Source organism: Centroberyx affinis, unplaced genomic scaffold (assembly GCF_046629955.1).
Source record: "Centroberyx affinis isolate AG114_WGS23_722 - 3 ecotype Tasmania unplaced genomic scaffold, CSIRO-AGI_Caff_v1 ptg002225l_1, whole genome shotgun sequence".
NCBI classification, from domain to species: domain Eukaryota; kingdom Metazoa; phylum Chordata; class Actinopteri; order Beryciformes; family Berycidae; genus Centroberyx; species Centroberyx affinis.
Window position 1 is genome coordinate 260,399 of NW_027280525.1, and position 16,820 is coordinate 277,218.

Consider the following 16,820-nt stretch of genomic DNA (forward strand, 5'->3'; position numbering starts at 1 on the left):
ATGAGCTTTCGCAGTAAAGATCTAATACAGCTCTCTGTCTGTGCGGTAATAGAATAAAAAAGCCCTTTCAGTTGGAAATAATAGAGGACAAGCTAACTTCGTAGTAAAAAAAGCACATTTCTCCCTGTCTCAGCAAATGCTCCGTCAGCCACACAGGAATATGTTTTTGTTCCCTAAATTGGACCCTCATTGTTTTCCAATCGCGTGTTGGTTCCATAATGATTTGCATGAAAAATGTGTCTGCAGTGGAGATGATGATCAGGATCCCGGTGGTGATGACCTGAGAGATAGAATCATGACCCCGTGAGGAGCTGATGTATTGTAGCAGAGCTAATGTGCGACAGGAATGAGGATTTGCAACATCGGCTCAGGCGTCGCGCGCCGCTTTTCTGTTTGCAACAATTGACAAGAAAAGACAAAGTACTACGGAAAGGGGCATCTCAGGGGAGCATGCAGGAGCAAGGTTCCTCTGCACCATCCGTGACCCTGGTTTCTCTACAAATTGGCTCTGTCCTTGTCAATGAGGGACAGGGAGAGGGAGAGGAGAAACGGCACATGAGCGGGAGCAAGGGAGAGAAAGCAATGCTGCTTATGTCACACTCGGTGACACCAGACGCCTTGCTCCTGTCTGGCCACCCAAACCACGTTCACACCGAGTAACTTTGGTCTCACCCAAGGCGGTCATGCTCACAGAAATGTGCTCAAAAAATGTTGTTTTCTCCTCATCACCTTTCTTCTCGTTCTTGCCTTTCTCTTTTTTTTGTTGTTTTCTTTTTCGCCGCTGGCTAAAACAGGTCCTAAATGCTAGACTGAAAGCGGAAGCCGGTGGAAGGCACTTTGAGCCTGTTCTTAGGCAGAGGTTGCCCCGTCTCTGGGCACAGGGGGTATTAGCTCCATGAAAGAGGAACATGGAAGTAATGAGTGGTGGGGGGAGCCATTAGTATGCTTGAGATGGCTTCAACACAAGGCCTCGTGGATCATGACACGTCGCGAGCAGTTCTTATCATCTGGACAGCTCCATCTGCACCTTTAATATTTCATCCCCTCCAGTTCATTTGGAGTTCAGTGTGTACACACACACTCCGCTTCAGAAAAAGCTTTCTCCTCGGTCCCACTGTGGCGAGGTGCTTCTGCATGGCTTGCAGTGATGATTCAGAGAGGGAGAGACAGAGAGACAGAGTGAGGGATAGAGGCAAGGCAGCTCCGCTCTTGCAAGGTAACTGGGGCTCCCCCGGGAAGGGCCGAGAAAGCATGTCGGTGGGGGTGGGAACATGTGCCGTGCTGCTAGGTTACTTTAAAGTACTGTGTCCCTCTCCTCTGTCTCATTGGATCCATGTCACCACTCCAGGCTGTGTGAAAGGGATTTTCAAAAGTCCTCACCCTCCTGCCCCTCCCCCATTCCCCGCTGTCTGACTCATGCAGGCGGCTGATAGAAATAATGGCTGATAGCTGCGAAACAAAACACAGCATCAGAGCCGTCTATGATATAAAAGAAGCTGCACGATTTCTGATTTTTTTTTCCAACCTCCCTCTCCTTTGCTGCCTGGGTTATTGTGAGCGGCTCCTCCAGTTGATTGCATGGGGAGGGGTGATGTATTGATCACAGGCAGTCTTTTGATAGCAGCGTGCACTAGAACACAGAGAATTTGTGCTCAAGAGTGAATGGCCACGGTCTGAGTCCAGTTCACAAAGGGCATTCATTTATTTCATGCCCTCATACCGGCAATGCCTTTCCATTTTTCTCCTGCCAATGTTTTGGTGCTCTAAAGATAAAATGATACTATTGAAAAGCATTGTTCATGGAGCTAACCAGGAAAATCAATTGAAATGAATAGCTAATAATCTGCACTTTCAGATTTCTCTCTGCAGAAAGAATAGTGAATAGTGTTGTGTGTGTTTATTTGTATGCCTTATTTTGTTAACCACATGCCATTGAGTTTCTCTATACATATATTTAGGTATTCTCAGGCATTATTTATACACATCTAGTTCGCAGTACAAAATCACAGTCTGGTCCGTCTGCTGTGTGTGTCTGTGTGTGTGTGTGTGTGTGTGTCAGAGACTGGTTTGCCCCAGAATAAATGTTTTTGAAGTAAATTATTTGGAGCGGCTCCTTGCTGGCCCATCCAGCCTATGTGTCTCTAAATCATGGTATTGATTTTTAAGGTACCGAATAAATGCTCTGAGAAACAGCACATAGTATCCTTGTCTCCACCTGATATGTGCCACTGGCTCCCTTAAGATTTAATACATTAAAAAAGCAAGGGAAAGGCATATGAGTCTTTCTTTCTCTCTCTCTCCCTCTCTCTCTCTCCACACCCAAGAATCGAAGAAAATATACTATGTTCCCTCAAGCCTTTTGTAGCTGGTTATACCTTATAATATTTCACTATGTGCATAAAATGATATGCAGTTGTTTTGTACAACAAGAGGGTCTCCTATTTCCCCTGCTACTTTTCATTCCCCTCTGACTTTGCCAGACTGTTGCTGTGTGGCTGTTTTTTGTACTGTGATGGGTTTTAATGCATTTCCATGCTCTTATTGATATAGAATGACACTAAATTTGGCGCCAGTCGGCCCGTCTGAGCCCGGCTGGAACGATAGATGTTTATTGGATTAGTCTGTGGACATGCAGAGATTTGAAGGCTCTCCTCTTTTAATACTTATAGACAAATTAACAGTTTTTTTTCCCCCTCTCTCTGTCTACTATATCTTGAGTCATACATCTTCATCCATTAACCCTGCTATTACTCTGTTTTGACAGTTGAATCTCATCTTCCTGGTCATCACCATGTACAAAATGGTGAAGCACTCTACCACCCTGAAACCAGACTCCAGCCGACTGGAGAATATAAAGTAAGTAAAGCGTCACTCGCTAAAACTCTGCTTTCTCATGCTTATCAGCAATATACTGTTGGTGGTGTTCTGCCACCGCCCCGAGGAAAAAGTCACAAGGCATTGGCTCTTTTACTCTTGAGGTAATGTTTTTTGACGTGATAAGTTTTGATGAGAAAATGCATTATTTCTTCCCCCCTTTCAAGTCGAATTTGCTTTCGCTACCAGACTAGCCCTTGTCAGTGACATTAGAGTATCTTTCTTTTCCCTGTGGTAGAAATTTAAATTGTCCAGACGGAACATTTACCAGAGGAATTCCAATTGACTCCAGAGATCTCAAATTTTACACAGAGGCCAGCGGTTTTTGAATGAGAATTATGGCATGACCGTGCTGTAATGATGACAACATTGACTTTGTGAGTCGTCTTTTAGTCCTTTGTTGTTTAGCTCCAAGCCACCGGCCGCAGAATTGCACTGGCATGACACACACCACTCTAAGACTGCGACTTAACTACGCACTGTTAGGTCTGCAGGGCGGGGCGCAGTGGAAGAGAAGAGCTACCATGTGTGTTTCCCCCCGGTGGAACAAGTCAAATCTTTTTTTATAGTTCCCAGCTTCTTAAACCAGAAAAGAATTCCTTCCCCAATACAACCGCCACCAGGCCGACCACCACCCCACCCCACCCTACCCTTCTGACAAGTTTAGGCTTTCCCAGTAGCCTCAACATTTGCAAAGTGTTTTGTTTCTGGAAGGAGAGCAAATGTTTTTCCGAAGCACTGATTTGTTTGTTTGCATTCGGGGGGGAGAAAAGAATATTTATTGCTTTATATCGCAGACTGAATTCCATATGGGTGGATATATGGTTTTGTTGCTTTCAAAAGTTATTTTCAATAGCGTAGCTCCACGCCAGTTTACACCATTATATATTGTATTTGAAATCCCACTCTGCGTAGGAGCCGCCGCGCAACTATTTTTACCAGTGTTTGTTATTTTTCATTTTCCTTAATGAATGTGTTCAGCATTACAGCACGGTGGTGAAACGTAATCAGGAAGAATGGTCAAATTCTGCTTATTTAGACTGCTTGGTTTATTTGAGATGGACTACTCCCTTATCAAGAAAACCACCACACCATTTTTACACAACATGGTAGCGTTTTGAATGGTGTGCATTTGTGCTCGGATGTTAGAATTGATTTCTCATTGGCTTGTTTATACAGCATAAATACCCGGTGTATAAATAAACTGTCTGCTATTTCCTGTTGTCTTGTTGGTTTTATGTTTTTTTGCGGCAAAGCTGTCCAACCATTGACCTGGTGTGAAAGTCAGCGTAGCACCAGTGTCACTGCATGTTGCATGTCAAGAGAAAGTTAACCCACACCGTCTCCTTTCTCTTCTCCTATCGTTGTCTTGTCCTCTTCTCTCTGTTCTGTGATCCACACCAGTAATTATCGCGTTTGTGACGGCTACTATAATACAGATTTGCCTGGGTAAGCTTCTGCTACACACCTCAGATAATTTTACCCACATTGCACCACCCACGCATAGCATAAATGCAAATTCGACCACAGACGACGTGTTTGCTCTGACCGAATGCTTTATACAGAATATTGTAATTGAATCATCAACAGCCAAACACACAACTCTCAGTCCTTGTTAGACCCTTAATTTCATTGCCTCCCGTAATTTCCCCTGGATCAAAGTTGAAGATATCTCACTCAAATGCCGACTAACCCACGCTGTGATGCGTTCTGATCTAATTGTGTTTCTCTCTTCCCGCTTATCATGCTCTCTAGCTATGAAGATAATAAACCGTTTATCAAGTAAGGACATGTTGCCCAGAAGTCTTCTCGTCAGCCTGTAGTTTATTCTCTCCTCGTTTTTTCTTTCTTTTTTTTTCTTTTTCTCATTTTTCTTTCTCTTTCTCTTTCTTTCTTTCTTTCTTTCTTTCTTTCTCTTTCTCTTTTTCTTTGTTTTGCCCGTTCATTCCTTCCAAAACCTCAGCTCCAAAGCTAATCATGCTCTGTCCTCGTGACCGTTCACTCTCTCCATGTCCATCATCTCGCTGTCCAGTTTTGTTGTCGTCGTTGTTTGTGTGTTTGAACTTTGAACTTTGACCCTCTGCCGGTGTCTGAAGGCTCCACAGGACCTTCACACACCAGGCGGGGAATCTCCTTTTCCCTTTAACTCTTTCCACATCTCCCTAGTTCTCCAGTTGTGGAAGCAAACTAGAAATACATAATAATTTAGTATATAGAATATAAGATTATGTTTTAGAGTATAAGATTCAAATGGATGATAACATAATGCCCAATTTGTGTCCTTTTTTGAACATGCTGCCCACAAGTGTCCTCTGATTATGCCGTAGAAAATGTGCTCACTCATTCAAGCACATTTTTAAAAAATGGCATTTACACAAAACCAAAAAAACAAGGAAGATTATCTGTCATTTTTCAGCAAGTTTGGTTTCCTTCCTGTTTGTTTTGAAGCCAGGACCTGCATTCGAGTTTGGCTTGGAGTGGGGGTGTGGGGGGGGGTGTGGGGGGGAGGTGGGGTGGAGTGAAGACACAGCAGGAGGGCGTATGTTTGTTTGTTGACGTTTCAGTGTTTTTGATTCCCTTGGTTTACTCTGTTTTTTTTCCTCGCTAGACTCCACTTGTCATAGTTTTAGGTGATAACACATCCCAGTCATTATTCTCTCAGAATATCGAATCCCTCTCATGCTTGTCCTCTGCTTGTGTTTGTTTCTGGCTTCTCCTTTAGGTCCTGGGTCCTGGGTGCCTTCGCTCTGCTGTGTCTGCTGGGTCTGACCTGGTCCTTCGGCCTGTTCTTCATCAACGAGTCCTCGGTGGTCATGGCGTACCTCTTCACCATATTCAACACCTTCCAAGGAATGTTCATCTTCATCTTCCATTGCCTTCTCCAGAAAAAAGTAAGTTTGTTGTTATTCGCACTATTCTGCACAAAGACTAGCCAAGGTTAAAGGCAGTATCTGTCTCTTCAGGGACGCAGTTTGAGCAGTGACGGCCAGGCTTTTGCACCAGCATGCAGAATTCACTGAGCGCCTCACGCTGATATAAAAAACAAACATAGGCTTGCCTGAAGATCTTGGCTAAGTCATATGAAAAAGTCAACATTGTATGTAAACATTGGGCCGTTTGCTCACGCAGGTCCGCAAAGAGTACAGCAAGTGCTTCCGCCACACGTACTGCTGCGGAGGGCTGCCGACTGAAAGCTCACACAACTCTGCAAAGACTTCCACCACAAGGACCAGTGCACGCTACTCCTCTGGTACACAGGTAGACCAGCCCGCTCATACAGTCAAACCCTCATCCAACGTCAAGGCAGAGAGGAGCACAGAAGTTGCTGCGCACACACACACCACCTTGATGCAGCAGGACTTAATTTAATACAGTAAAATAAGACAACATTTTGCCAAGTCATGTCTTTGTCAGCATAGCAAAGTACTACTTCGTCCGGTCTGTGAGTGCGCAGCAAACTGCTTCTAATTCAAATTCTGTTTCATCAGCCCAGGAGTGCATTCTCTCTGTTCCTCTCAGAGAGGAACACAGACAAATTGACATTGATTTTTGTCTAAATTAAGGACTGGTAGTCCACTGAAATGTTTAATCCACTGAAAGATCATTTATTAAGAATGCCAAAGTTTAAGCAATTAGATGTGTAAATGTACTTTTGGCATAAGCACATAGACGTTGCTCAAAAAAATGCATATTGTGCATTTTAACTTCAGAGCTAGATCAAGACATACAAGCATTATCCCACATTTTACAAGCAGCTTCTACTGTACTGCATGAGTACCTTTTTTCTGCTCTACCCCCCTTAGCACTTGCTTTTATCTTTTTTTCTCACTAACGTCATGTGCATGGGAAATAGTACTGCACTATTTTAAGAGCATTGCAAGCACATTTTACCATGGGGAAAGCCAAAATTGCAAAAATGATATATGCTTTATCCCTTTATTATTAAAGGCAAATAGACCTTAGTAGACAATACCTCCAGATGTACTGTGCCTATACAGAAACATCCCTATCATATTGAATTCCAAGTTAACTTCCAACCTTATGCAAGACACGACCAGAGCTGCAGTGCAAAAGTAGTGAAACGTTAACTTCAATAAAATTAGTTTTGAAGGTTACATACAGTGGAAATGAGCATTAGCGCTACGCTTGCCTCACTCTATCATAGTGGGCAAGCGTGGAGTGATAATAGTGTATACCATGTATGAAGAAAAACGTAATGAAAGTTGATCTGAAAGGTGAACGGGCTTGTTTAAAAGTCCTAATGACTGTCCCTTGTTGACCTGACAGAGTCGTATCAGGAGAATGTGGAATGACACCGTAAGAAAGCAATCTGAGTCCTCCTTTATCTCAGGTGACATCAACAGCACCTCGACCCTTAACCAAGGTCAGTCTCACACCTCATCTCGCCTCATATGCACACATATGCACACATTTCATCATCGGGCTAAAAATACCTCCTTCAAGTTCCAATGATTTCACACAGCCATAGAGGGTCCTACTCTGGGAATTGTAATAAATGCTCTAAGCTTGAAAAGACAGAGCAGTGCGCTAAAAAAAAAAAAGAAAAAAAAAATCTAGGCCTAGTCTAGTCTCCCTGTTCTGCCAGCGAAGGATTACGAAAATCCATCCTCAAATCTCTGTGCGCCGTCATTCTGGCCGGTAACGTCAGTCACAAATTAGGGCAAGGCTAGAACATTTTTTATTTAAGTGCTGGCCATCCAAAGTTCAAACCCTAGCTCAGGGGAAACATGGGCAAAACTGAAAACAGTAAAAAAAAAACAGTTTTATTTTAGAAAAATCTTGGTAGCCTTAACACGCAGAGAGGCCATTTGTTGCCTGGCATATAAGGTGACCTCCGTTACTTCATGAGAGGATTCAGGAGGGAAGGGGGGAAAAAAAACTGTCATTTATTATTTAGTCGCAGCACAAATATGATGATGAGAAGATGATGTTCAACTCTGGCTGACCCGGAGTGCTTAGTGTGTTGTTCGGCTTTCTGCTTCTTCTGAAATGGCTTTCCAAGCATGCGAGGGAAGAGGGGTTACACTGAGGTAGTCTGACTTCACCCCCCGTCCCCTCCTCCTCCTCCTCCTCCTCCTCCCTCCCCAACTCCTGTCTCTGCCGTTTTTCGCCCTCACTTTCTTTTTTGCTGTCACTTCCCACAAGGTAAAACATTACACCTAGGGGTTTGTAACACATCGTGATTGGCTGATACATCGATAAAAATGTAGAGGGAGGGTTTTTTTTTTTTTTTTTTTTACAGTTTCCCACAGATGTTAATGTAAAGGTTGGATATTGATCACTGGGTTGTAGTAGCCTAGTTACCCTTGAGACGAGTGCACTAAAAGAGGGCTCTATCTCCTGGAAGTGCTTCCCTGTCATTAAACACATCCTGGGAGACTTCCCGACGTCCCAGATGGCATTTAGCACAGGTGATAAATGGCACTGGAAATACCCCCAAGTCCCCAAAACACACCACTAGCTGTGAAAAACACTTGGAAGATGAGGTTTGGAAGAAAATGGCCAACTCTTTTTGTCTAAATAATATATTTTGATATCTAAACCTGCATTCTATTATGGGTGGGATTTTATGTTTGAACCCGGTTCAATCGATAAACCCTTGCACAATAGCAGAAAGGTTTGAGGAGGCTGTTTTTGAAGAATGATGTTTATTCAAATAATAAGTAAACATATGAAAAATAATGATGACAGGATGCAATAACGAGCGCAGTAGTTTCAAATTAGACTTCCTTGAGAATTTGGTGGTTGAAAAGGTTGAAAGATCAGTTACATGCAGCTGTTTATATAATAGATAACAGACAATTTATCAGAGGTGGACATGTGAAGGAGGCCAGGCAAAGCTGAACTCCAGAAGTAGCTGACTGCTCGCATCTCCCTAGTTGCTTCAGTAACCTTATTCTGCATTTCAACTTCAAAACAAACACTCTGTTTTCATGATATTTCTGCCAGTAGCCCTGGATGACACCACATCCTTCAAAAGACAAACTCACTACTCTCAATGAAAATCCTGCTGTGAAATTTTCCTTATTTCTTTTCTCCATGAAACACCTCAATCTCTGTCCGCGGAGCGCTCCAAACTGATCTGCTCTTCTTCTGTCTTGCCACTCCAGGAATGACGGGAAATTATCTACTAACAAATCCTCTTCTTCGACCACAAGGCACTAACAACCCTTATAACACCTTACTGGCTGAGACAGTCGTATGTAACACCCCCACGGCTCCAGTGTTTAACTCGCCAGGTGTGCTTACTTAACACTTTCACCTACATTCAGGCCTCTCTCTCTCTCTCTCTCTCTCTCACTCTCTCATTCTTCTCTCTGCTTTCTTTCTTTCCCTCCTGTCTCTTCACTTGAGTTTACTGCAGGCCTTATCAAGAGCAGAATGTTCTGGAGTATCGCCTTTCCTTCTGAATCATTGTCTCCCAAATGGTTGATGGATACAGTGTTTGTGTGTGTGTGTGTGTGTGTGTGCGTGTGTGCGCGTGTGTGTGTGTGTGTTTGTGTGTGAGAATGCACACGTGTGTGCTTGTGTGAGAGAGAATCTTGTGATTCATCATGATCCACCCTCTGCGCTCTCATATTTCTCTTATCCAAACTCACTGCTGTATGGGACATAATGATTAAGCTGGGAACGAGATACTACATATTCTGCCTTGAGATAGTGTAAACTATGCTGTAGACCCCAAGCTGTAGTCTAAATTGCATGATTATTAAGATTTATGCTCCTGAATTTATCATGATCTTAATGCAATTTGTTATTTTTGGTGTGTTTTTAGAGGGAGCTTTCCCCTTAAAGCATGCATGTTACACTACAAGCAAAATTAATTAGTCTCTTAATACAGATGTACTTAATGCAGCTTTTGCATTAAGTTTTATTTTAATAAGATTGAGATATTTGGTAATAGGTAGCAATTAATTTAAGCTGATACCAATACAAAATTTAAAAAAATTACTATATCTCAATTGCACATGGCATTTAAGCTCTTATGATTTCATACTGTAAAGATTGTGCTGTGACTGTGTGTGCTACCTGGAAATTGAAATGGCGTCTTCTGTTATGTTTTCTGCTTTTCCCTTGTGCTTCCCTCTAGTGACCTACAGAGAGACAAGTATGGGAGTAAAACTTAACTTTGCCTATCAAATGTAAATTTTTTTCAGCATGCTTATTAAAAACAACCAAAAACCCTGGCACAATCACTGGTTTACTTTAGGTCATTAACACACACTCAGTGAGCAAGCGGTTCACAAAATTATCTACCCAAATTCTACTCTATTCTGGAAAAAGAAAAAAAAAATCCTTTTTGATTTGATCTATTTCCGATTCCTTCAGTCAATTCAAGTAATCTTTACTATCTGACAGCTTTATCACAAATGCCAGTTACTCTGCTTCTCTCTCTTCTGCTTAAGTTTGTGATTTTAACAGACCAAAAAATGTGTTGCTTTTTTCCCGGCAGAAAGGAATATTTATTAGAGACGAGGTTTTGTTGTTTTTTTGGTTTCTTTTTTTTTTTTTTTTTCCCAAAATGTCCGTCCCCCTGTGGCATTCAGCAGTCTCAGTGTCCAGTAGTATTCCCCTCACATCTGTCCTAGGCTTTCTAGACAACACCTGTCTGGCCACCAAATTGCCTCCTAGCATGCATAAACAAAACACATGGACGTCATGGCAGCAGCTGTTTAATTTTCACTCACTCTCCTTCTTTACTTTCTTGTCATATCCCTTTCCTCTCATCTCCAATACACCCTGTGATGTCTACACTGTTTTTACACGTCTCCAGTGTGTCTGCAAATCACAGTCACCCCTCTTATCTGGACAACAGCATGCGCCGCCTTGAAATCCCCATTAATCTTCATCTTATGTTTTCTTTTTTTTTTTTTTGGTTACATTTGTTGTCGCGCAAGCAAGCATGTGTTAGCTGTGGCTGATGCACGTTTTTTTTTCCTTTCTCTCCTCTCTCACCCTCGCTCAGTCATAGCACAACTAATATTTATTCTTTTGGCTGCTGATTTCCATGACCCCCATGCTTAGAGAAATTCCTAACATGACTGCGTCTGACCTCTGCAGCGGCTGTGTTATTCTTGAGCTGTTCTGCTAGTGACCGGGGTCTCACTGGGAACTGTCACTGTGACGGATGCCAAGCGTTGGGCTGCGGGCAAGCTCTGACCTTTGCCAGCTTTGGGTACACAAGCTGCCAACTAATGGAAAGAAAGTGTACCAACGTAAACACAACTATATCCCCGCTCAATTAAAGTCCCCCTTCCTCTCCCTCCTGAAAAACAAAACGGACCCAAAAACGAGCTGTTGGCATTTAATTCTAAGGAGAAAAAAGCTCTTTAATGCTTGTTGATTTAATTTGCTGAACCCTTGCTCTTACTAAGTTGCAGAGTTTTACTTTACTTTTTGTTGTTCCTTTGAGTGATTCTTCTTCATCTTGTTACAATAAATCATTTTACTTTCTTTTGTACATCAGCTGCTCTTAGACCAGATAGCCTGAGCAGACAGACATGATGTGAGTTGTCCAAAGTGAGTCTTTTCACCTGCTGTGTGTGGTGATGTGGGAGTGCTGCTTGTGGGCCCCCTCCCCTTGTAGTGAGAACAAAGATGGCTGTCTCATGTTGATACATGACTCCTTTCCCTTTCTGTCTATGTCATCTTTTCCCATCGCTGTCTTTTTCTTTCCCTCGACACATCAAACCAATTACTTGCTAGAAATTCTGTCAATATATGTTGTAGCTTGCCCGTTTGTGGCTACATACCTGTGACCATATACTTTTGCTGTGTGTATTGTGATGGTCATTAATGTTTCAGTTTGTTTCTTAATGTTGTTTGGGATCACTTTCATTGCTTTGTCACTGTTGTGACAGAGTTAAATGCACAATGTTCAACTTATGTCGAACGACTTCTTAAAAGGGAAAGTAACACGTTTATTCCCATAAAAGAGAAAGTAAAATGATTTCTCATTGCATATAATGCATGCATATATTGTATGTTCTCTAACAATTGTGCCTAACTACAGTAGTGGCATGGCTTAATTTGACTTGAGTTTTTTGTCTGAAACTGCATCCTAAACAGCATTAAACTTCTTTTTTCTTCTTTTTTTCCATGGTTATTTTTCTGGTGACTAATGTAAAATCCCCTCACATGTTCCTCTCTTTCTAGGGCACTCACTGAACAATGCGGTGAGGGATACAAGTGCAATGGATACTCTACCGCTAAATGGTAACTTTAACAATAGCTACTCGCTCCGCAATGGGGACTTTGGCGACAGTGTGCAGGTAGTGGACTGCGGCCTCAGTCTGGACGATGCTGCCTTCGAGAAAATGATCATCTCCGAGCTGGTGCACAACAACCTGCGTGCCTGTAACAAGAGCCACCAACAGCAACACCACCAACAGCAGCAGCAGCAGCACCCCAGTTTACACCATCAGCCCCACCACCAGCAGCCGCAGCAATACCACCGTCACCACCATGCGGAGCGGGCTCCGCCCAAGGTGACGGTGGTGGGCGGCAGCAGCAGCGAAGACGACGCTATCGTAGCCGACGCCTCGTCTTTGGTGCACATGGGCGACGCGACGGGCCTCGAGCTGCACCATCAGCGGGAGCTGGAGGCGCCGCTCATCCCCCAGCGGACTCACTCGCTTCTGTACGCGCCCCAGAAGAAGGTGAGGACCGATGGGGGAGTGGAGAGCTTTGTCAGCCAGCTGACGGCCACCGACCCTGACGACAGCCTGCAGTCCCCAAATAGAGACTCCTTGTACACTAGTATGCCTAATCTGAGGGACTCTCCGTACCCCGAGAGCAGCCCCGACGTGGTGGAGGACCTGTCCCCCTCCAAGAGGAGCGAGAACGAGGACGTTTACTACAAGAGCATGCCTAACTTAGGGGCTGGCCACCAGCTCCAAGCCTATTACCAGATCAGTCGAGGGAACAGTGATGGCTACATTATTCCTATCACTAAGGAGGGCTGTATCCCTGAAGGAGATGTACGGGAAGGACAGATGCAGTTAGTGACAAGCCTTTAAATGTATTTAAATCATCCCCAAACTTCCTCCTCTTTCTCCTCTTTTGCAGTCCTGACCTCTTGGAGGACACACTGAGATGCCAGGGAAGCATTTATTTTATTTTTAAAGAGAGCCTAGAAGCCCCATCATACACGCTAGCCAACTCCAAACCTCCTCTACCCCATCCTCATCCCCCCCGTTTCCCCAAACACGCCACTCTTCCTACCTTTCCTGCAGACCAAGAGACTTGGCGCACAGCAATGGCAGTGCAAAGTTTTAAAGAGACTGTACATAAAATGCAGAGTCAAATTTCAATTTTAAGAGACAAGCCAACTATGTATTTAAATGTGCTGCTGCTGTTGAATTATTGAGAAAAAGTTAAGGTACAAAAAAACACAAAAAAAAATATTAATGGCTACATCAGATCAGCAGTTTACCAGTCAAAAGGTTGTACATACACTCCCCAACATCCTCGTCGAAGCCTGTTTTGTATTGTATACAAAATGACACCCTTGGACCGGGATATGGACTATGTTTGTTTGTAAAATGTTCCTGATCAGACTGTTATAATAGGAATATAAGGTCCTGGTTGCCCAGAGTCGCTCCCCATCACCGTGAAGTTTGGATTGTATAACCACTAGCAATCAAGCCCCTGGCCTTATATTTTCTCAATTGTACATTGAACTGTTGTCAAGGAAAATGGCTCAAATATATATTTTGTTGTATTGCTAGTGTAAAATAAAAATTCATGGGAAAACGTAAATATGAAGAAACCTTTTAATTGAAAAATTTAACGTTTGAGAGACTATTGTGTAAAAGTTGCACATATGTTATACAATGTGTTTATGGTTCCAACACTTCATTCATGGTAGTATGTTTGAACGTAAAGGCTGATGAAAACAAGGAGGATTCAACAAATTACAAGATGCATACTCACTTTTTCCACTTGTGAACAGTGTTTTTTGCTTAATAAGTTCCATTGATATCGCCCATTGAAATGTGTTTATTTGATTTTGCCAAAGTGACATTACTTTAGTAGAACGGGAATACAGAAACCCAATTAAAGACATTTATGCGTTGCACAGTTTTTTGTGTAATTCTGAATGAAATAGATCTTTTCAACAGTCATGGCAGAGTAATGGGCAAGCGCAACTGAAATGAAACCAACTTTTGACAATAAAGTTTCTATTCATCATAAATGTAGTTCTTCCGCCTGGGTTTGGACAATTTATTTATTGAAATCTTTCCAAAAAATGAATGGGAAATGTGTGAATATTTTCCAGCACTGGTATACATGCCGTACTGTAGCTCATGTTTTTATGTAAACATGTTAAGGGGCTCATCACTAAAGACTGATGTAAAGTTCAACACTTGTTTAACAAATAAAATAAATGTGAGATTTTTTGTCAAATGCCAGTTGCTTTTTTAATGGTTTGTGTTTTTGGTACTATTTGAGAAAATGGGTTTGATTATTTTGCTATGGACAAGATACACTTTTGACTCAGGTTATAAGTAAGTCCCAAGCACCTTGGAAGGTAAATCGGTGAATTTGTTTTCTAGAGGATTTATTTGCTTTTTTGTTTTGCTTTTTTTCTTCAATCAGTGCTGAGTAGATGGAGCTCATTTCACCGTATGTGTTAGAGAAGCCAAATCTTTCCATGTGATTCAAAGATGAGAAACTCAGGTAGGAAAATTACATTGTAAATGTTCCTCTGTGTGGTTGTAACACTCCAATAAAGGTTCAAAAATGACACTGGTTCACAGCATTGTCCGCTTAGTATATTATTGAATGAGCACCACTTCTGGCACCATTAAAAGCCCTGTAATACAAAAACTTGTAAGTTGGATGTAATGCAGTATGTGAGTGGACACATGTCCGTGAGCCTAACAAGGGGTCAATGTTACACTTGGCGGCGTCTGGAGAAATACATCATACATAATATGCCCACGTATGACACATATTTGCTCCAATTAATGTCTGCTGCTGCTGAAGACCACATCCAGTTCCTGTACGGTTTATGCCTCAGGTACTGCTAATTTATGAAGCATTTTAATATAATACCAGCTGAGGTGGAGTGACAGCTCTCGGCAGGGAGGCTGGAAATTGCACTGTTTACCATTTGGCATTGAAGGAAATGACTCAGAACTCAGCAAAGACACACTTTCTGTCAGAGCCTGTGCACATAATGCTGTGTGGGCTGCGTGTTGTTTTGACTTTTTGTACAATTGAGCATGTGACATTTTGTGCAATTATCTGAGGGTACAAATTGCCATAGAAGAATTATGTTGTTTTTTGTGATCTACTGTACAGACACCTAAAATGTCAGTTTTGAATCAAATTTTGTGGTGATTGTTGACTGTTGAAATGGCAGACATAATGACATGCATAATAATGAAACAAAATCACATTCATTTGGAGCACGCATTGTAAAAAGTCTGCTTTGTGCCTGTATGAGAAGCCTAAAGGGTCCAATATACAAAGTCTTTTAAAAGAGAATCCTTTTATAATTTCTTTAAAAAAATATGTATATTGTTATTAGGCAGTGACAAATCTTCAAACACAAGCTTTCTCCGTCTACCCACGCATGATTTCAAGTAATTACAAAGTGTGAATCCATTATAACAAAGAATCTTAAGGGGTTTCTTACAGTTACAGAGCCAAATAAGACCTGCCTTGTTTTGGATTGTACTGTATCTCGTTTAGAAACTTCTTCTAGAGCTTTACTAGAGTAAACACTGAGTAAAAAAGTAATGTGTCAATGTCAGAAGTTATCCCACCCTGTCTTTATTTAGTGTTGTCATGAGCATAAATCACTCTCTCAGCCACTTTTCAGAAGCATTTTCTGTTTACCTGAAATATAAAAGACAACTCTCCAGTGCAAGATTCTGTCTAAACTGTAAAAAAAAAAAAAAAAAGTGCACATAGCAGAATCTCACATTTCGACCAAGATTGGGGAATCATTCTGTTCAAATACAGGCAAACAAATAATACAGCCAGCCCTTTCCTCACCCTTCTCACTAACTGCAGTTTGTTTATCCTAGCACAGTGACCTTAGACGCAGATAAGCCTGGCTGGTAAGCAGGTTTATTTTCACTATTAAGGGCAGGGAAATATGATCTTGGATTAGCTATATGTCTGTGACAGGGGATGTGGACCCGGCACCCTCTAGCTTTGCGTGTGGCCTTCTCGCCATGCAAGAGCCTCGCTAATTCCACCTCTCTCGCTCAGGGAGAGACTCGCCCTTTGTCAAACATTGATTCAGAAGTAGGCCAGGAGCCTAGGGGCGCAGAGCCTGGTCGCTCCCACAGAGGAGCGGATCGGCCCCTGGAAACAGAGGTAGGGAATACTGTCAGCAGAATCGAGGTGAAACTGCTAAAGACGGATGTGCTATTGACTTTTTAGAGGCACTAATGTGTGACCATTGTCGAATCAGAGCTAGTATCGATGATCCAAGGAATACTGTAGGACATGATGCAATTGGATGAAAGATATTCCTGTTGATGAAAGATTGTGGGTTTTCTCCAGATCACGGAATGCGCTGGAGCTCTCCCAAATCTTTTCTGTGTCTCGCCTCTCTGGGAAAAAGAAAAAGATGAAGCGTCCTTTCCAAGGCGCTGTTGGTATTTTGGTCACATGGTGATTTAATAAACATTTAATTAAACTGATCATCTGTTTAGGATCAACTGTGATGAGCTTCATCAACTTGAAGAAAATAATGGTTATGTGCTTTCTTTAATTACAATCCATCACCAGTTGCATTGTATTATATTCTCCAGGATTTGCTTCCTTGTCATCATCAGGTGTGAATGAAAAGGTGACTGTCTAACTTTATATCCCCACCTTTAACAAACAAAGAGAGAGGCTTGGCAAAGTGTTTATAGACGCTCTCTAAAGCTCCTATGTTCAAATACTCATTAACAAATATA

General features: G+C 42.2%; 1 protein-coding gene across 2 annotated transcripts in view; it reads left to right on the forward strand.

The window, feature by feature from the left end:
* Positions 1 to 14,639, forward strand: part of adgrl2a (adhesion G protein-coupled receptor L2a) — a 95,103-nt gene extending 80,464 nt beyond the window's left edge. The window contains exons 18-25 of one of the 2 annotated variants that reach the window (XM_071532628.1): positions 2,765 to 2,856; positions 5,597 to 5,765; positions 6,004 to 6,132; positions 7,162 to 7,258; positions 9,006 to 9,134; positions 9,986 to 10,003; positions 12,052 to 12,248; positions 12,342 to 14,639. In XM_071532628.1, the coding sequence (XP_071388729.1) occupies positions 2,765 to 2,856; positions 5,597 to 5,765; positions 6,004 to 6,132; positions 7,162 to 7,258; positions 9,006 to 9,134; positions 9,986 to 10,003; positions 12,052 to 12,248; positions 12,342 to 12,914 (1,404 nt within the window). In that variant the 3' untranslated portion in view covers positions 12,915 to 14,639. Of the gene's footprint in view, positions 1 to 2,764; positions 2,857 to 5,596; positions 5,766 to 6,003; positions 6,133 to 7,161; positions 7,259 to 9,005; positions 9,135 to 9,985; positions 10,004 to 12,051 lie in introns of both variants that reach the window. The other variant, XM_071532627.1, reaches the window with a different exon arrangement.
* Positions 14,640 to 16,820: the final 2,181 nt, after the last annotated feature.